Source organism: Apaloderma vittatum, unplaced genomic scaffold (genome assembly GCF_000703405.1).
Source record: "Apaloderma vittatum isolate BGI_N311 unplaced genomic scaffold, ASM70340v1 scaffold13292, whole genome shotgun sequence".
Classification (NCBI taxonomy): Eukaryota; Metazoa; Chordata; class Aves; order Trogoniformes; family Trogonidae; genus Apaloderma; species Apaloderma vittatum.
In genome coordinates, this window is record NW_009703146.1 from 12,648 (window position 1) to 33,352 (window position 20,705).

Consider the following 20,705-nt stretch of genomic DNA (forward strand, 5'->3'; position numbering starts at 1 on the left):
AGCACTGTGAGCAGCTCAAGCGCTCAAGAAGTGCAGATTTCATTATATATCTTTATCTGCTTTTTTTTTCTAAAATAAATAAATAAATTTGTCCCCCTGTGTTTCCCATTTCAAGGGAAGGCTGCTGAAAGAGCAGTGTGAGAGATGATGAAGAACTCTTGATGTCACGGCCCAGATATGAGCAGTTAATAGGATTGTGATGTTCCATCCTCTTCTTTGGAAGTTCCAGTTTACACTGTGCACAACAAAGGAACCAAACATCTTCCCTCATCACAAGCATTTTCCAGGGAAGTGGGTTTTGTCATGGAAAACATTAATTTCTGCCATGGCCTCTCAACCTTGTTTAACTTACACATGGCTTTTTATTTCATTTCTCCTCCTACTTCTTCCCTCCCCCCTCCTCTCTGTCATGAATCTCTTTTCTTAGGAAGAAAAACCAAGCCAAATTATTACTACTCTTGAGCATTTTATGAAGCTGAGCATGCATCTTAATTTTCTAAATCCCAGAGTACAAACAAGTTGATAATTTAGAAGGATGAGATGCTGCTTGTGAAGTATTTCCAAAATCTTGTATAATACTTAGTTATAAAAGTTATCAATGACTAAGGCATGGGTCTTTTTCCACACCTTCTTTAACTGTGCTCTTTGCTGCAAGCAAAAGCTAAATCTGGTTTAGCAAAGGCTAAACCAGGTGAAGGAAGAGCAAGGTGAGCTTATGGACCTTGTGTGCTGAAGAGATGGAAAACACAGAGGTCTTCTGCCTTCTGCCACCTACAGCTCTCAGCAGACTCCTCAACTGCATGGCTTTTTGTCAAAAAACCGAGCAAGCGTGAGCCTGTGCAGTTTGTGGTGCGGGGCTGTGGAAAGGTTTGTGGTGCGGGGCTGCAGGAAGGTTTGCAAATACTACAGTGCTACCTGCTATTCTTAGGCTAATTAAGAAGTGTGTTGAATTTTTACCTTCCCCTTTCCGTAGCTATGCCATCCAGGGCAACCCGATACCCCTCGCCAGGTTGAATTACACGGGCGGCTGCCATAACGCCGTATGCAACAGCCGACTGAACGGGTGGCTCGGTGAAAAACCTTTCCAGAGCAGACTGGCTTACCAACCTCAGACTTTCCTTTGGGTTTCTTTTGATAATGAAGAAAGAAAACGGTTTTGCTTTTAACTATGACTTCTCAGGAAGAGGTGAGTGGGAGCTTTGGGAGCATGTGATATCCTCTAAATAAACGGCACATCAGCATTTAGCTTTCATGTATTATACCTCACAATGCTGTTTTGTTTCCTAATGGACACTTTACACACCAGTTAGAAGGCTTTTTTTACATATATATATTTAAAACTCATGCACAGCAAGCTATCCTTTTCTCTGACTTCAAACTATCAGATTCTATACAAAATTTAATTTCTGTTCATTGAAGTGTACATGAAATTTTATCAAATGAAAGAGTAGGAACCTTATTGCAGTTGTCTGTTGAAAGGTGAAAGGATATTCCTGATGATTTAAAGACAGAGGGTCACAGACAAAACATGTGTTTTTTGCCTAAAATGTGTCATTGCAAGCATTTGCTGGGACTGACTGCAAACATGCTGCTTTTGCAGCTTAGCAGCTCCACTGTCTTTAACAAATCTGGACCTATTTCACACCACTGTGAACTCAAAAATCTTGTTCCTTTTGCCAGTGACAGTGTGCAGAATAAGAGTCAGAAATAAGCGTTTGAAATCTATTTACCCTGTAGCTTGTATTAATTGTTTTCCACTGTGTAGACAGTGATCGAAGGTTTTCTGGAGTAAAATTCAATGGGCCCCTTGTTTGAGGATCCTCTCAGGTGTTGTGCAGGTGTCGTACGCTTTTTAGTCTTTCTCTTGTTTCCTATTGCAATTAAAGAGCAGGGAGTGGATTCACCCAGTGCGAGTTATTAAAAGCAGCTATAGTGCTTAGACAAATTTGAGTCAAAATTACTTTCAGTGGTTTTCTCATAATTTAATTGTAATAGCTCCTTTTATGAACAGTAAGTATGTAACTTAATGTACTATGTCCAGCTTTGGAGTCCTCAGCACAAGAAGGACATGAACCTGTTGGGGCAGGCCCAGAGGAGGTCCACAAGTATGATCAGAGGGCTGGAGTACTTCTCGTGTGAATTAAAAGCTGAGAAAATTGGGGTTGTTCATCCTGGAGAAGAGAAGGCTTCAGGGAGACCTTATTGTGGCCTTTCAGTACTTACAGGGGGCCTACAGAAAAGCTGGGGACAATATTTTTAGCAGGGTCTGTTGCAATAGGATAAGAGGCAGTGGTTTTAAAGTAAAAGAAGGTATATTTAGACTAGATACAGGAAGGAAATTTTTTACAATGGGGAAACGTTAGAACAGGTTGCCCAAAGAGGTGGTAGAAGCCCCATCTCTGGAAACATTCAAAGTCAGGTTGGACAGGTCTCTGAGCAACCTAGTCTAGTTGAAGATGTCTCTGATCACTGCAGGGGGTTGGACTACATGACCTTTAAATATCCCTTCCAACCTAAACTGATTCTATGATAACATTTCACAAGGTGATTATATATATATTTTTTTAATTTTGCTCTTGTTGAGTCAGGTGCAAGAGACAAATCCCACTACTGCAAGTCTTGAAATCATCTCTGTTACAGAAGATGAACCACCAGTACCAGAAGTTCAGTTTTCCTTCAAAAGATTCTTCTTCATACCACAAGCAAAAGTGGACCCCAGTGCAGATGGATCTGGTAGGGATGCTGCACAGCTTTTTGACCTTTATAGTCTAAATGGCTAATGTAGATCTTCAGCCTTGCAAAACTATGCTTGCCCACTCAGTCAGAGGAAGAAGAAACATAACCTCACTCCCCCAGCTGCGAGGTTTGCCAGCATATTGAGAGGTGATGACATCTTGTGTCGGCTTGCATATGCAAGCATTTTTTGCAGTCAGATTATTCATACACTTCAACCACACAGCAAATATTTACCCATACTTTTTCAGACACATTTCTGAACATCTTACTTGAAATTTTACCTGTCTGGAAAGTGGTCTATTAAAAAACTAGATATACAATACAGTGCCCTTGAAGTAATAGCATGCCCTTCATAGATTCCATTTTGAAAATAAACATTAAGTTCCACAGAGGCAGGCTGAGTATCAAGGGTGAAGGTAAAGCAATTTAATTTTTTTAGTCCATTAGCTATGACATCTACCTAAGATTTTTCACACACTAGATACCAACTTCATTTTCAAAACCAGTTACTCAGCTGCTGCTGCAAGTTAGTCTGTGTAGGCTAGGATATAATTGTGTGTCTATAGGCACTGGGAGACAGCCCTCATCACAGACTGGTTCTAAGTGTCTGCTAATCTCAGATTCAAAGCTTGAAGCATAAGGGGGTGAAGAGCTGCATGAACTAAAATCAAAGACAAATTTCTGCCCATTCCTGTGTGTACCCATGACTGAGATGTGTATGCTATTTTCCCATAGTTTGCCGTTTGTATATCAGCATACATTTGAAACAAGTGAACCATTCATTATTTTCAGTGGAATTTGCTGTGGTCTTCCGAACCGACAATACCACTATGTTGAGGTCAGCTATGGTCAGGTGGCTGGTGAGCAGGGCTGGCGCAGATCATGAAATGTATTTAGGAATTACTACTGATGTATTTTAAACTTAGATGCATCTTTTTTCTTTGAAAACTCAAAACTCAGCCTTGCACTGTTGCTCGGTTCTCTCCTTGTTCTATAGCAAAACTTTGAACAGATCACCTTTTCCCACATTTTTCAAGACTAGTTCAGGGGTCCTGTTGTTGCAAATTTAGCTTTCTGTAATTTTGAGTTAACCTTGCTTCCAAGTCTGAAAGGACCAGTGACTTTCCTCCTTCTTGTCTTGAACACCTTTTTACTAGCAACCCTGACTTTTTCCAATATCCTTGCTCCTATGTGAATCTTTAGGTTCCCCTTACTTGTTTTCATGCCCCTCTTACCCCAACTCTGGAGGAAGACATCAGGCCTGCAACTTCGCTCCGTAGCACATGAGGTGGAACTTTGTGGCCTCCGGCTTCATCCCAGGATTTCTGTTGTCCCAGACAGTGCTCAGAGAAGTATCCAGCTAAGTCTATGGCTGGAGGGAATACTGGAACCATGGGCTTGGTACCAGCAAGAGTAAGGAGACATCACGGACGGGAATGGTCAGAAAGAAGAGACTGAAACTAGTTTGCTCTTTTCTACTTTCACTGAGAGAATCTGTTAGTCCTCTTGAGCTTTCTGAAATCTTCAGAGAGTATGCCTGTACCCTGCACACAGATTTGATTACACAAACCATCTAGGTCTGAATATAATTTTTATTACAGGACTCACAATTTCAGGACAGTTAGATACTCCTGCACTTCTAAAGCTCACAGTGCGATGTAGCCCATAAAACCAAAAATTTAGAGCACATATTCTCGATTGCATTGAGGCTTGGACAGGTGCTCTGTAAGGGAATGATTCAGACTCCTCATGAGGCAAATGCTAAAGGGGTGTCTGAGAGCACCAGACAGCCCCAAAGCACTTGGAACCTTGTCAGACCCTCAGCTGGCGGTTCCAAATCCCTCGAGGTCAGATGAGCTCATGAAGTATAGGTAGAGGTTATTGCTGCCATTTAGTTTGATGTTAGATAGGTTTTCGTCACTGAAAACTCAAACTGGTTTAACCTCACTGAAGCTGTTATCTCTGTTTGGTTTCTAGGAGATATCGAACCACCTTCAATGTGCCATGTTTTTATCTCCCTAAAATACTTTCCATATATCTGCGGTTTATTCCTTGCAGTAATCCTAGCAGTTGCCATTGGCCTGGGTGGTGAGTACAATTAGTTATTCATTAAGTTCTCACTTAACTATTCAAATGCTTAATTTTTCATGAGCCTTTTACTTAGAACGGAATTAAACTGCTACTGTGGATTGTTTGCTGAAGTAAAAAATCTTGTTGCTGTGATGGCTTTAAATTTTATTTACACATAGGGATAAAATAGAACTGGCACTCATAAGAGATTTAGTGTAATCTTTACAATGCTGGGAACCCGCAGCCCCAGGAAAACCTTTCTCTATTAAAACTTCACTGATTCCTCTTGGGTGGTGAACTAAGACTTTAGCAGCTGGGGGAGGCTTCAGGTAGCACGTAGCATATTGTTATCCTGTAATACACTTCTCTGTGTTTATTTTTAAAGAATTAAAGAACTTTCCCCTATCACAGACAACTCCTACAAAGGAAAAGAAAGTGCAGAATGAGTTTAGCTGTGACTGGAAAGTGTGACTTGCCAAATATGTTGATGCTGGAGCAGTGCCTTCACACCTGCAACAGGGATAAGCCTGCAGGAGGTTGAGGCATCCCCTCAGCAAAAGAGTATACTGGCCATATTTTGCAAGGGTCTCCTTGCTGTGCTGCTGGGGGGCTGAGGCATCAGGCAGAAACTCGTCGTGGAGTGAAATATAAACTGGGTAGAGGGTGGTGGGAAGGAGTCAGCACAGGGAGCAAGGCTGACTCATCCTACAAGTCATTACTAATGGATGAGTTTAACAGCACCATGTAGCAACCTCCAGGTTGTATTTCAAAAGTTCCTAGAGTACGGGAATTGTCTTTTCCTTAGCAAGACAGAAATATGGCCAGGTATGGAAGTCAGAAGTGTGAAATTAATATCCAAGTGTGTTTTCACCACCCTGTTTTCTTTCATTCTTGTTAGTCCAATACAACTGCATTGGGAAGTTTCGCTGCCGATCATCCTTTAAGTGTATCCCGAAATCAGCCAGGTGCAATGGTGTCTTCAACTGTAAAGAAGGGGAGGATGAGTACGGATGTGGTAATTTAAATTTGATTGTAAATCCCTCCTACCTCCTCCTGTAGCATCTGGCACGTTATCAAGAAATGCATGTTGTAAAGAGCTTGAGTAAGACAAGAAAGAGACCGATAGACTACCTAAATCACCACTTCAGAGGAACAATCTCTCTGAGGTATTGATATACAGTTTATGAGAAATCAGCCTTCTCTCACAATAAATGTGATGATGCTGAATATTTCTGCTGCCACATTGGGCATGTTTCCCCAGTAGAAGTCTAGATGCTTTTTGACTGTTAGCATTTCTTCTGCCTGTAAAGTATACCATCACTGCATCAGGGTATGTATATACAGCATTCTCTGCGTTTACTGGCACACAGCTGGACAGTGTTGGTTTTGAAGATTGCAAAAGCCCATTATTATTTTAAGGGACGTGGGGACAGGAAATACCTGCACTACCTTTTGTGCATTGAATATTGCTTTGTGTGTGAAATGTGTGTCCCTATGTCTGAGTTTCTCTCTGTAATGGTTTCAGGCATCACAGGGCCATTTTCAATGGCCCCTCCCTGTCCTGTGCTATGGAAGATGACTGTGATTTTTGCAGCCACTGGAAGGAAAGATCTCTAGTATTAGTTAACAGAATAACTGATTTTTAGATCAGTATACTTGTAATTTTGACTCCTGTACCTACCGGTAAGGAGGCAGCACAACTTTCTGTCTGTGCAGTATGGGGAATGGCAAGAGCTGCGAGATTTGAGGCCCCGCTAACCCCGCATAACGCTTTCAGCTTTTGGCATGTGTTCTCTAGGGACACTTCAGGTTTCTGTGGAGCACATGGGCAATATATCTACTTTCCTTGTCTGCCTTTGCCATGCTGTTCCTGTGGGAACCCCTTGCCTAGCAGTGACCATGTACATGGTCTCCCTTCTCCCTGGGAAGACCATGTAGACACACCCTTTCTCAGGTCCAGGTGCCTCCTGCTCATCTGGGGCTCCATGGTGCTGGGTGCAGGATGACATGGTGACATGCAGGACAAAGGGACAGTGGGTGACAGCTCTGTACCTGGGCCTCCTGCAGCGTTTCCCTGTCAGTCCCCTGGTCGGAGGCAGCACAGCTTGTAGCAGAGCAGCTCAGCCCTGCAGCTGGGCTGGGATGAAGAGCGGCCTGTGGGGAAGGGCTGTGCTCAGCAGAGCCAGGCTGGTGCATCTCTCCTCTCCCCAGCCTTTACGTGCTTATCAGCCTAGACACACTCTCCCCATTTTGGCAGAGAGAAGCAGGTAGGAAAGTCCACAGGAGCCCAGGGGTGGCTGCGTGTAAGTGCATCCACTTCTCTGCCTGCGTTGTGCAGTGCAGGAGGGGCCAACCACATTTCATCACTTGATCATAGTTTGCCTTGGTGCCAAGCACCTGCAGCTCCAACTCACTGCAATCAGCAAGACTTGCTTAGTCTCACTGGAGGACAAGGCAGCCTTCTCCACCTGTATTAAAGTTAGCATCCCTTGTCCGTTCCCATGAGCACAGACTTTTTTCTCAGGGCTGTGCTATCTCAGTGTATCTTGGTTCCTTCCTTAAGGGAGGAAAAGATAGGCACATAAAAATTCTGTCGAAGGATCCAAGTGATTAAAAGACAACTAGTAAATACCCAGTGAGCCAAGAAATGTGGATGCCGCAGTGGTGCATCGACACTGTGATGTATCTGTTGTGTTCCCAGTGGTTCTTCTTCACAACTCAGACTTTTCTTCTGAATCTCAAAGTCAGGTTGAGTGGCAAGAAAGCAGTGCTGCAAGTGTTCACCTCTGGATCCTGGCGAACGGTCTGCTCTGACGACTGGAAAGCAGAGTATGGAAATACTACCTGCAAACACCTGGGTTTCTCAAGGTATGAACACAAAATAGAAGAAACTTTATTGGACATTTTGAACAAATCCTGAGGTTTTCACTCTTTGTAACGAAACCTTGTATTAGTCTGTACCTTAAGAGAAAAAAATGACTTAACAATCCACCTTCGTGAATGATATGGTTGAGGAGGCTTGGGATGATGTGGGAAATAGCCCTAAATACTTGTGCACTGTAGGTACCATTTATAACTGCTGTAAATCCTGGATGTTGGCTAAATACAACAGTTTTGTTAAATCTCCCCTATGGGGTGCAGGTGCCTAAATTCTGCTTGTCTCTCTGGTAGCTTACATCTTTTCATAAAGACACTAAAATACATATGAGCATTTTCAATTTCTTTTTTTTCTTCTGCAGGAAAATTGTATGTATAATTCATGTCATGAGATCTGTTAGGAATTAAGATCCATCTCACAATTAGAGAGGAATCTGGCAAGGCAGTTCTTACTGAATTGCTCCCATCCCTGAGAAAGCACCATTTCTTTTACAAAATTTCACACAGTAGAGAAAGAGTTTGAAGTTATAACTTGCAATGATACTCTGTTATTGCTGACAGTGATGTCATTCTGATTTCTTCCTGCTGCAAAACATAACTCTAGAAAAAGGAGACAATGAGCTTGTTAGTACTTCAGGAAATGTGCCAATCAGCTACAATAAATGCATTATTAGAATTAAAATTTACTTTCTCTGCCAGTTAAACGCCTCTCAGTATGTGTGACTTCCACACATGCTTATGGCAAAAATTTGTGCATGTTACAAGAAGTGTTTCTTGAGGAGGCTAGTATTGCTTTATCAAGTGTCAGAATCTGATTATTGTGGTTGCTACACTGGGTTTTCATTACCAGAACCGATGGATTATTTAAACAAATTACTGAAATGCTGTTTGAAGAAGCTATGTTTATGGTTTATTTGCAGTTATGTGAGTTCAGGTTACCTTCCCGTGGCTGCAGTTGAAAAACAGTTTCAAAGACATTTCGTATCCCTCAGCCGCTGGTTATCAGCTGACCAAGGGACACCTCTGCACAATGCAACAAACCTGAGGTATGCCTCAGCTTGCTCATCCTGACAGAAATAAAACAGTCAACAGAGGGAGAATCACTAACACTTTAAGATTGTTACCTATTTTTAAAGTCATGTAGTACTTCAGGTGGCTGGTGTTATGCGTCATTGATGAGGGTTCGCTAGCATTCTTCCTGGAATATGAATTAAGGCCCACTAAACTCAACAATGGCTTTAAAATGAGCTATTTGAAAGCCTATTTGTCCCATGATCCCTATTTTGCAAGTGGATAGACACCAGGCACTTATCTTTTTTCCATTGTGAAGCACTCTGTTTCAGTCTACAGATCCCTAGATATTTCCCAGTGGGCTTATGAACTCTTTATGGTCTATTTCTTGCTTCCGATAATTGCTTGGTTTTCTTAGTTACCTTTCACTGAGAAGCAAGATATGGATCCAAGGAGACTACTGCTCACATGTTGAAAATTTCTGAAGGGCGTTCCCTCCTGGAAGAGTGAACTTACTCTTCAGCAGGGCAGCATATGGGCTGTAGGCTCCCGAAGGTGTCTAAGCATCTAACTTAAAGTGTTTCAGCTAAATGCCCTAAGTAGATTGAATGAGCATATGACTTTGTACATCTTTCAAGGTATGAGTTTGGTAGATTTATGTGCACATAGCCATATAGGAGGATCACACAATATTGAAAAAAAGCCCACAGCATTTGTGTATTGGAACTAATACTGCACTGTCTTTTCATCTTAGAGAGGAATGCACTTCTGGCAGTGTGATCATCTTAAAATGCTTGGGTAAGAATCAGGAAAAGTGAAAATAAAATCAGAAATTTTCCTTCTTCATCCACTGCATGGCAAGAGTTGGGAGGAATCATGTAAATAATAAATTATACTACTTCTATAAAATTTAAAAGAATTTTGGAAAATAAGAGTAGGCTGGGAGTGTAGATTGGGAGCATCAGGCAGCAGGAGTGTTTTGATGGGAATCACTGTAGGAAGTAGATGTTTAAGGATTGTGAGTGGAGTCCATGGCCTGATACTGTAATTCCAACTCTTTTACATCTCAGTAGTGAAAGGGAAAGTCCGTCTTAACATTTGAACTTTCATCCCCACACGTCTCCATGTCAGCTCGTTTTCAGATTGGGACATGAAAAGTCAAGAAACAGCAGCAAAATAACCACCAGGGGAGGGGAGATGCTTCAGCCTGACTGTGTGGGCCTCTGGGACCCTATGCATTTAAGGAGGGCAGAACACTGGATTTTACAGCTCAGCTGACCGCTGTGCCTGCAGGGCAGAAGATGTGAGCCCCACAGCCCCCATAGCAGCACCTCGCAGGATGCCACAGGGATGGGAGGGAGGAGGAGAAACCTCTGTGGCAACCACAGCCTGAGATGTAGGCCACGGGGATGGGGTTGGTCCTGCTGTGGAGATCTCCCAGCCTCTAGCAAGGCTGGGAGTAGAGGGGCTGAAGGTGACAAAAAACACGCATGGGTTTCCTCTGTAACCTTTGCTTTCTGGCAGCATGCGGGACGCGGGCCAGCTACGGGCCACGGATCGTGGGCGGCAACACATCCTCCCCCCGCCAGTGGCCCTGGCAGGTCAGCCTGCAGTTCCAAGGGCACCACCTCTGTGGAGGGTCCATCATCACCTCACGCTGGATCATCACAGCTGCTCACTGTGTCTACGAGTAAGTCCCTGAATCATCTTGCTCCGTGTGTCCCAGTTACAGTGGGTCTGCGTGTGGGACTACTGCAGGGAAGGGTTAATGCACCATGCTTTTTCTTAAAAATAAACTGCAGCACAGATTGGGTTATCCTCATTTCATGGTCTTGTTCTGTAACATTTAAGCCTTCGCTCTCTCTTCTTGCACTAGTGCGAGACTTTACTGAGAAAAAGCCTCTCCAAGAAGTGGTCCAAATCAGGGGCCTCAGATTACAGATATTCTGGGCACCCCCAGCTTCCTGGGGAATCAGCTTAAAACAACATCTAAGTGTTAGATCTAAGGTAACCTGATTTACAAGTTCTGTACATCAGCTCAGGAGGAATTTGTACTTGGATGCTCTGAAATTCCAAAATAAATTACATGACTCTTTTCAAGTTGACAGGATCAATCAGTGGTAGTTAGTGAGTTGTACTGTGCTTAGTGCACTTTACCATATACTCCATGTTCTTTTTTATGCTCTTCAAAGTAGTCTTTGAGTTATAAATAGATGCTAAACAGTTATTTAGACTCCTTTTTTGGGGGGCATGTAATTATAAACATAGCCCTCTTTCTTATTTAAAATGAGTTGTTTGGTTTTACAGTCTTGTTTGTGGTTAGAAGGACAGGAGAGCTCTTCTTTCTTACAAACTCCAGACCACTTTCACTAAAGACATTCAGGCAGCTAAAGTGAGATTTGTCTGACCACTTTCAGGGCTTCCGAGCAAGTCCTGCAGGATGATTTTATACCCAGTAAGGATAAGAGACAGGACAGAAAAATCCCACTTGTAGATCCTATTTAGAGCTTATGTTGCCATGAACTACTTAGGAATTATGTATTTTAGGACTTTTGTCCTTAACTCTGTCCCCCACAACCCAACTGTTGTGGGGTGTTCAAAAGCTGAAGGGGATGGGAGCTGGCAACACAACCCACATCCCTTGAGCTAGTCTGGTGGGGAGAAGCCGAGAGAAAAGGAGCTGCTGGTGTGCTGCAGCTTGGAAGATGTGACAGCTCATAAACTGGGAGCAGAGGCACCTTCCAAGGAGAGCCACTCCCTTGAAAATGCCACAAGTGCAGCTATGCCAGGCAGCAGCAGTGACTGCTGTGGCGTCGCACAACAGGACAGACCACAAGGCCCATCGAAAACTCTCATATGATTGTAGAAAGCTGCACAGATGATATACCAGGTATCCAGTGTGTTACTAAGACTAGTCACCCCTTCTATAGTTTTTGAAATTAGCTGGGAAACATAGCCAATATTAACAGATAGGTAAGCAAGTACAGGAGACTGTAGCTATTTTCTTGTAGAGTTTTATGTGGTTCATAAGTTCAGGAGACAACTTGAAAACCTGCCAGTTTTCATGAAGGTTTTTTCACTCTATTCTACCTCTTTGTTTCAGCCTGTACTTGCCAAGCTCATGGAGTGTGCAGGTTGGTTTTGTGACTCAGCAAGACACCCAAGTTCACCCATATTCAGTGGAAAAAATTATATACCATCGAAATTATAAACCCAAGACGATGGGAAATGATATAGCGTTGATGAAACTGGCAGTGCCACTTGCTCTCAATGGTAATTCTTTCTGTTAATTTTCACTTGACTTTCATAAAATCATAGAATCATAGAATGCTTTGGGTTGGAAAGGATCTTAAAGATGACCTAGTTCCAACCCGCCTGCCATGGACAGGGACATCTCCCACTAGACCAGGTTGCTCAAAGCCCCATCCAGCCTGGCCTTGGACAAGAAGGGGAGTACACAACTTCTCTGGGCAACATGTTCCAGGGTCTCACCACCATCACAGTAAAAAAATTCTTCTTAATATCTAATCTAAATCTACTCTCTTATACTTTGAAACCATTACCTCTTGTCTCATACCTCCATTCCCTGATAAAGAGTCTCTCCTCATCTTTCCCGTAGGTCCCTTCAGGTACTGGAAGGCCACTGTTAAAATCTCCCCAGAGCCTTCTCTTCTCCAGGCCCAACGACCCCAACTCTCTCGGCCTGTCCTCATAGGGGAGGTACTCCAGCCCCTTGATCAACTTTGTGGCCTTCCTCTGGACCTGCCCAAGCAGGTTCATGTCCTTCTTGTGTTGAGGGCTCCAAAGCTGGACACTGCACTGCACGTGGGGTCTTACCAGAGCAGAGCAGAGGGGCAGAATCACCTTCTTCGATTTGCTGGCCACACTTCTCTTGATGCAGCCCAGGGTGCAGTTGGCTTTCTCTAAGTATAAGTGGCCTGGTCATGTCCAGCTTCTCATCCCCCAATAGCCCCAAGTCCTTCTCTGCAGTGCTGCTCTCAACCCACTCATCATTCAGCCTATATTTGTGCCTTCGAACCTTCTTAGTTAAAAGTGAGAAGGTTCTTTCCTAGCATAGACAAGGAAATTTCTGTTGGCACTCTATGCTGGACCCAGAGCAATTAAGACCCAGAGCAATCAAGTGGATCTCCGCCACCTCTGAAGGCAATGAGGGATGTGCAGCGTAAAAGCAGCCCGTCTGCTGCTATGATGGCAACGCAGGGATCCCTGTTCATACTACACTAGCAGAAATCCCCTGTCATCAGCATCAGGAACTTCTCTGTGCTTGATATCCAGGCAACAATGTGGTCTCTGAAAAATGTTCCCAATCCATTCTGATATTGGCTTACTGACGGCATTTAATAACAGGCAAACATTAACTTAATTATTTCTGAATATTTTTCCTATCTAAAATAAACATCCACCTCGTTTTATGAGGTAGGTCACAGAGATTTTTATCATGTCCTTTCTGTGAGTGCACTAAGACTCGGTATTGCCCAAAGCTAAAAATCAAGCTTAAATTTCAAAGAGAAGAAAGGGCAATTCAAATATAATGATACTTTTAAATTAAAATTACTTTTCTCAGCAGGATGCTACCTACAACTGACACAGTGAATTGAAATAATGTATAATAATACTACATGAATTTAAATGATCGCCTGCCAATACCACCTAATCACTGTGAGCTCTCTGCACAGGGGAGCTGACTCTCTCTGATGCATCTAGATTGCCAGTTCCTAAATAAATTCTCTTGAAATTAAATACTTTAAACTTCCAATTTGAATGAAAATTAGACTTGATTTTTTTGTTTGTTTGTTTTATGCAGAACAGCCAGGGCTGTTTTCTTCTGCTCAGGAATAAGTCTGGGAGCCTGCCAAGACCAGCAATGGCTCTGTACCTGAGTGACATACTTGCTATGACCTAGGAGGGCTGGGGGCTGCCTGAGGGGCTTGGAAGCTCAACTCTGGGGGCTTGACGCTTTAAGCTGGGACCATTGCATTGTGGAGAACTGAACCACTGGGGATTGCCCAGTCATACTACCTTGTGTCTTCCCTCCCTTTGCTCAGTGCTGGCTCATCTTGACACGTCGCAGTTTTTCCCTGCAAGCGTCAAATACTGATTATACTGCATGGTGCTCAGCACCCCAGAGCTCAGAGGCACTGAAACTCTTTTAGCTGATGAGTGTTAAGCAAAAAAACACCCCAGATATCCTGTTGCTCTTTCCAAAGAGCTCAGGGATGTGCACACATGGCTCTTTGCCTGTGCCACTGCACAAAACCCACAGCCGTGCCGTGGTTAGCTACAGCCGTTTCTCTGCCCTAGCAGCATGCCGTGGGGTCTCTGATCTTCCCGCTGGCTGCATATGCAGCACATTACTTGTTTGCTCATTTTTCTGTTTGTTAGTCTACCAACACTTCCTTCTGGTGCTCTGTACTTGAAATTAATTAGGCCTGACGTAGGTATCATTTCAGATCTATGGTATTGGCTGTAAGATGAAAGACCTGGAGAACTTCCAGGCTATTTATGTGGTGCATGAGTGGAGTTCATAGCAAGTTCACTGTGAGCCAAATCCTCGAGTTTTACTAAGGCATGTGATTTTTTTTGCTAAATTCTGAAAGCAATTCTTTCTTCTCTCTCTTTTTTTTTTTGTAAATTATTTTATTTTTTATTTATAAACAGGCCACATAGAGCCAATTTGTCTGCCTAATTTTGGTGAACAATTCCCAGAAGGGAAGATGTGTTGGGTATCAGGATGGGGAGCAACTGTGGAAGGAGGTATTTTAAATAGTCTACTTTTGATTTCACTACTTGAACCTTCTCACATAGAGTAAACACAGGATTTGAGCATTGCCCAACATTAAATTTTCTAGAATATCTGGGGTGGGAAAGAAGATATATTCCTAAGTTTTATGCTCACCCTGAAGTTCAAAAGTGCTGTACAAACACTTATTTCAAGGGATGGATTGGTACTCTCTGTGAAAAGGTTGAATGCGACATGTAGACAGTAACGCTGTCCACAATGTTGTACTCAGACCCAGTCGGACAGGCTGTGTCCTTTTTAACTTCAAGCACAGAAGGCACAGTAAAAATGCGAGAATTGTCCATCCATTTTATCAGAGAAAGTACGTATCCATTCTCAGGCAAGTTAGATGTAGATGTAGAAATTGTATCTGTGAATAATGTCACAAAGAAATGGGAATTCTTTTTTTTTCTTTTTTTTTTTTAAACTATGACTCACAGGTCATGTTAATCAGCAATATATACTAAATCATTTATATAAGAAAATGCTTGAATTCTTAGGTCATTGTTTTTTATCATTCTTCATTCATCTTATTTAATGTGTTCCCATTGTTCAGAGAACAAGAACAGCATGTTACTTGACCTACAGGTAGTAATGAGGGTAGAAAAAAAATAACAGCAAGTTTGATACATAAGAAGTCAGCAATACATTAACAATAGACAGTATGCAAATATTTGCATTTGTAGTAGTGATCCATTCAGATTGAGTAAAATAAAATAATTATTTATAAAATAAATGTTGGCAGATGATTTGTTGACTGATAGAACAGGTGATAAATTTGAAACAAATTTTGGCACTAGTACTGACAACTGTCCAACTTGCATTTGCCATTACCATCATTAATTGCTTAGTTTGAAATAGAAACATAAGATGCACAGCTTTATATTATATGCCGTGGTAATGCACAGCTCTGTAGAGCTGCTAGTTACTGCATTTTGTAAGTGATGAGACACCTAATTGCCTTATTTCTGTGTTGTCATTTTAACTGTATCTCATTCACCCTTGCCTTCAATTCTTCACATACTAAAGCATTTTCTGTTTATAATTAGAGATTAGTTTCAAGGATAGAGAATTTTTTCTTTGTTTTGTTTTTTTTTTTCAACAGGTGATACCTCTGACACCATGAATTATGCGGGTGTTCCTCTCATTTCTAATGCAATTTGCAATCACAGGGATGTCTACGGTGGGATCATAACTCCTTCAATGCTTTGTGCCGGTTTCCTAAAGGGAGGGGTAGACACATGCCAGGTATGAAAGTTTCCAAACTGCAGCTGTGCTCATTAACAGCAGCAACGGAAAAAAACATGAGTGATAAGTTATCAGAAGGCACTCCCAGGCTTTTCTTGGACAAACATTTGGGTTTGTTCCATTTACTCTCTTTGCCATGAATACCTATCACAATGACTATGTTGCATTCATAAGCTACAATTCCCTTTTTATATTTCTTCTCTGGACCATATCTGCTACTTCTGAAGCCAAATTTACTTAAGACATTTTTGTATTTCTTGCATGCACTACAGCACGATGCCATCCTTCCTTTTCGCTGGCTGTGGCTCCTGCACTGCACCACGAACAGCTCCGGAGAGCTGCAAGCTGTAGAAACCCCATGGTGAAAAGCAGCAGAAGTATACATCAGTAGAGAAGTAGAAGTGTGTGATTTTGGAAGAGTAGAGAGAGGCAGGGGAAGGAAGAAAGGGACAGGTGTCTGGGTAACTCAGATGACTGGTAATGTCTTTGAGGCAGAAGAGTTCGTAGCAGAGATGAATCAGAGCATCCTTCACAATACAGGATGATTCAAAATCACTGTCAGAGTCCTGACAGTGCCCACTTTGTGCCATCCTCATACACATTAATATGGACTCACCTAATTAGTCATGGATGAAGAGCAAGTGCTGGCGAGGAACTTTATATTTCCGGATTTGCTCAGTCCCAATTATGCATGGGAGAAGAGAAAGCAAAGGTGTTAGGTTCATGGATCTTCATTTAGGAACCTGTTTGCACAGATTCCTCAGTAAGGTACGCGGCACAGGCATGTCACTATGCCTGGGAGAGCTGCCCAAAGGCAGCACGCTCAGCATATGTCTCCAAGCAACAAAATGAGCCTTACTTGGAAAAGGGAACTGCTTTTTCCAGATTTCAAGGTTTTTCTTCTGTTGTTTTGTGGGCTCTGATGCTCACAGGGAAGGAAATTTCCCCTGCAAAATAAATTAAGAGTTTTCAGTACTTAGATGTGAGTCCATTTTGTCAAATCTGCTTAGTAAAGTGTTTGGGAAGAACCAGAAAAGCAGCGTGAGAAACTGCATGCAGGAGCAGACAGGGAACGAGGTGGGGTACAAGCTTGTTGTTGCTCAGCTCAACAGCTAGGAGCTTTTTGAGAGAAGCAAGATTTTTGAGAGACTAAGACCAGGGAATGCAGACAGCAGATTAGCAATGCCCTGCCTGCAGGATAGACACACTTTCCAGCACCTAAATGTTGTTTAATGACAGGCTTCAACATTACTTCTGTTGCACTGTACTGCTAACTGGGGAAAGAAAAACATGGCCTAGTATACATCTCTAAGAAGTCTCATAGAAACATAGGATGGCTTAGTTTGGAAGGGACCTTAGAGATCGTCTAATCCAACATTCCTGCCATGGGCAGGGATGCATCTTAACTAGACCAGGCTGCTCAAGGCCTCCTCCTCCTGGCCTTGAACATCTCCAGGGAGGGGCAACAACAACTTCTCTGAGCAACTTCATCTTCTACTGTAACATACACTTTTCCCAGGATGAAGAACATAGCAGCAAGAGTAGACTTTGAACTACTGGACTGTGTCTCTCCCCCTACACCCTCAAATTGACATTCCCCTCCTTTTCTGGAGCACTCACATTTGTTTTAATTCTTTGTCCTCCAGGGAGACAGTGGGGGCCCTTTGGCATGCGAAGATATGAATATCTGGAAGTTGGTGGGGACCACCAGCTTTGGAGTGGGTTGTGCAGAGAAGAACAAGCCTGGTGTCTACAGCCGAACCACCTTCTTCCTGGACTGGATACATGAACAGATGGAGGTCTGGTTTTGCCCTGTCTCTCCATCTCTGGTCATGTCTTTGCTCCAGCTGTGTCATACAGGGTTTAGCTCATATTTTTCACAGATGAGTTTTGTTGTAAGGGCATGTGTGGCCCAAGGGTGTGTTTGGGGATTGGGACAGGTCCACAGGTAGAGTGTGCAGGACAGTGTGTGGGGGTCTGAGGGAGATGTGGGGAGCACTGGGGCAGAGGTAAAGAAGAGAGAGGAGCATAGGAGTGACTGGGGAGGGGTCCTGGATATGCAGAGCAGGAAGATGCGAAAAGGCTAGGTCAGGAGATGGAGCGCAAGGGAAGAGATGCTAGGGGACTTTACCTGAAGTCATGAGGTTGCTATGAAAAGACCTGGGGAGTGGAAGTTGAGTGAGCCAGAGAAATTGGGGAAAAGGGGAGACTGTGTTGAATGGAAGAAACGGAGCACAGAGGCAAGGAAGTGCGGCAACACTGCAGCCACCTTCACAGAACCACAGAATCATTTAGGTTGGAAAAGATTTGAGATGATCAGGTGAAACCATTAACCTGGTGGTGACCCATTCTTGTGAGACCACGTCCTCTACTGTCAGCACCCTTGCAGTGCTGCCATAGAGACGCTGAGTTCAGTCAGCTGACCATGAAGAATTCTTGTGCTTCACATGGACTCCCTGGAAGGGTTCTGTTGCCTAAGCAGAGGTGTCTTAGGGCCATTTTAGAGACCTCAGGGCATCCTGCTTGGCTTACAGATGTCCCTGCAGAAGGACAAGGATCTGAAGCTAGTCCTCTCAGATACCCTGCAACAGCTCAAGTAGGTATGATAGAGGACCTATGAGATATCTGAGGCCTTCCAGGCCAACTGCTGGAGGTCAGGCAAAGTGCACTAAGACAGCTCAAGTGCCACTAGATAGTGTATGTGCAAGGCAAGTGAAGCATTCTCCTCTGCCCTGGTTGGAGCTTAGACACATCACTCACAGGCCCTTAATTGTCATTTTTGTAGCTTCATGGCAAAGTCACCCTAAGCACCAAAGTGTATCTTCCATCCTGCTCTAGCCTGTTCCTCACAGGCCATGGTGTCAGTACGGCTATTCCAGCATTCAATTTTCTGGGATGAATGAAAGAATAAATGAATGAATGAATAGTAGTGATGCTATTTCAGCATCAGCAATACAGTCTCCAGCCCAGACAGCTGCCTCTGCCACTGTGATGGCATGTGATGAAACCACTCCTGCCTCCATCTCATTTATGAAATATGTGAGGCTTCCTCCTCAAACCAAAGTGCCAATATTGAGCATTCACAGATAAGGAAATGCCTGAAATAAGGCTATGTGTGTAATTTCAGTTCAGCCTCCCGTCTGTATACAGTGTGACACACGCTGTTTTCACAACCTGTATTACACGTGAAGATTTATACTATCACATGCCTATCTGTCACTCAACAAAGCTAAAGAAGATAGGATAACATTTCTAAATCTTTAAGATCTCCAATATTACTTTTCTTTCTTCCTTCCAAATATGTACATTATCGTAATTCATCTGCAGATGCAGAAGCCCAGACATGTCAGAAGAAGAGTTCATATTCAATGAAAGCACAGATCTGCGTTATAAAGAAGCGATTAAAGGGAAAATGTAGAGCTAAATCTTTGTTTAGCTAAATGCTAGCATGTTCTAAGTTTTCACCATACCATCTGTCAGATGTAAACATTAATTCAGCAATTTACCCTCTTAGAAAGGATTTTCAGCTGCAGCATAGAAATATGGACACTTTTTAATGGACTCTGAAACAAACTAAAATAAAGTAAAGCTACTGCCTTTGAAAATGGGACCAGGGTCTGCACTTGGCAGATCTTGTTTTGTGGAGTCAGTCTTTTCATCTGCTCTTACCTGCTATTGCTCACTGTGGAATTGGGTTCATTTGGTCCCTCCAGAAGTTTCTTTACTTTCTTCCAGCAAAACTAACTCCTACAGCTAAGGAGTTAGGAAAGAGATCCATTTTGATATAGGAGGTGCAAAAGTGTAAGATAAGGAATTTTGCCATCAGCATGTCCTTAAAAGCTTTTTTTCTGGAAATTGGCTCACCCCTCAGGGCAAGGCATAATCAGAGAAGAGGCATTTGTGGTTTTTGATCTTCCAGTTCCAGTTTTGAAACCTGGATAAAGCACTTCTATCTATCTGTAAAATTTTCAGAATACAAACATTTTGCCAAAGGTTCTCTCCTGTGAGTGTAAAGAAAAAAAAATATTGCTTTCCACTAAGCAGTGAAAACTAGTTGATGTCATTTAGTAAGTTGTTTCTCCAACACCATGAACAGAAATTCTGCTGTCTCCCTTTCAAACAGCTCTGCCACTAAGGAGGAGGCAAAAATTTTACAGGAGTAAGGAGGGTACCAGTGATGTACATATATTACTGTCTGAGGAATATTATGTTTCAGCTATTAAATCTGAATAAATATGAAAGGTTTCCACCCTGGCCAGAAAAAAAAACCAAACCAAAAAACTAGCAGTGGAACAACTAAAAGAAAACAAAATAAATCCTTTCAAACCCTACTCACTTAGCTCCCCGTGTGCATGTGTCCCTTGCATGCAGCAACTATTGCACCACTACTACTAATATATTCCTCCACCCCCTTAACCATATTTCTTTATGAGCCTTATGTACCTCTCTCAGATCTTGCAAGGTTGAGGAACAGTGAGCTAAAGCATTGAGAGAAGGTGATGGCATTTTCTCAGGTTCATGGTGAACACAATGGGAATCGGAGCACAACTCTTGTTCAAGTGGTGTGTTTTTCTGAAGGCTTCAAACTTCCAAAGTGGCTCCAGTAGCCCTGTAGTTTCTTTGGTGACTGTAACATAGCAGAGAAAAAACAAAATCATTGCCTTTTAGAGTTCAATAGTTGGCAACATGGCTATCTGAATAGATGCATAACTGGTTTTGCTTCCCAGAGAGAAGAACTGCAGACCTGAGGAGAGTGGCAGTGTGCTGGGCTTCTGAAAACCAACATCATGCTCCAGCCCCACAGAAGAACCCACCACAGTCTTCTGGGGCACCTGCTCTGAGTTTTGTACCTTCACAGACTACTTCTTGTCATTTCTTTTCAGTACTGGGAACTGTACTTAATGAAAACTGTTGCACATTCAGCCTTTTTTGGATTGAAGAGGGAGTTGGACGATGGATAACA

General features: G+C 42.8%; 1 protein-coding gene across 1 annotated transcript; it reads left to right on the top strand.

Moving 5' to 3' along the window:
* Positions 1 to 1,168: 1,168 nt before the first annotated feature.
* Positions 1,169 to 20,490, top strand: TMPRSS3 (transmembrane protease, serine 3). The gene is made up of 13 exons (XM_009864531.1): positions 1,169 to 1,186; positions 2,589 to 2,733; positions 4,714 to 4,824; positions 5,705 to 5,821; positions 7,551 to 7,674; positions 8,604 to 8,729; positions 9,449 to 9,492; positions 10,219 to 10,384; positions 11,798 to 11,967; positions 14,374 to 14,469; positions 15,600 to 15,742; positions 17,389 to 17,541; positions 20,470 to 20,490. The coding sequence occupies exons 1-13, from the start codon at positions 1,169 to 1,171 to the stop codon at positions 20,488 to 20,490; spliced, it is 1,434 nt and encodes a 477-aa protein (XP_009862833.1).
* The last annotated feature ends 215 nt before the right edge of the window (positions 20,491 to 20,705 follow it).

Coding starts and splice junctions, on each gene's coding strand:
- TMPRSS3 (XM_009864531.1), top strand. Junction 4,825..5,704: donor AGTTGCCATTGGCCTGGGTG/GTGAGTACAATT, acceptor CATTCTTGTTAG/TCCAATACAACTGCATTGGG. Junction 11,968..14,373: donor AGTGCCACTTGCTCTCAATG/GTAATTCTTTCT, acceptor ATTTATAAACAG/GCCACATAGAGCCAATTTGT.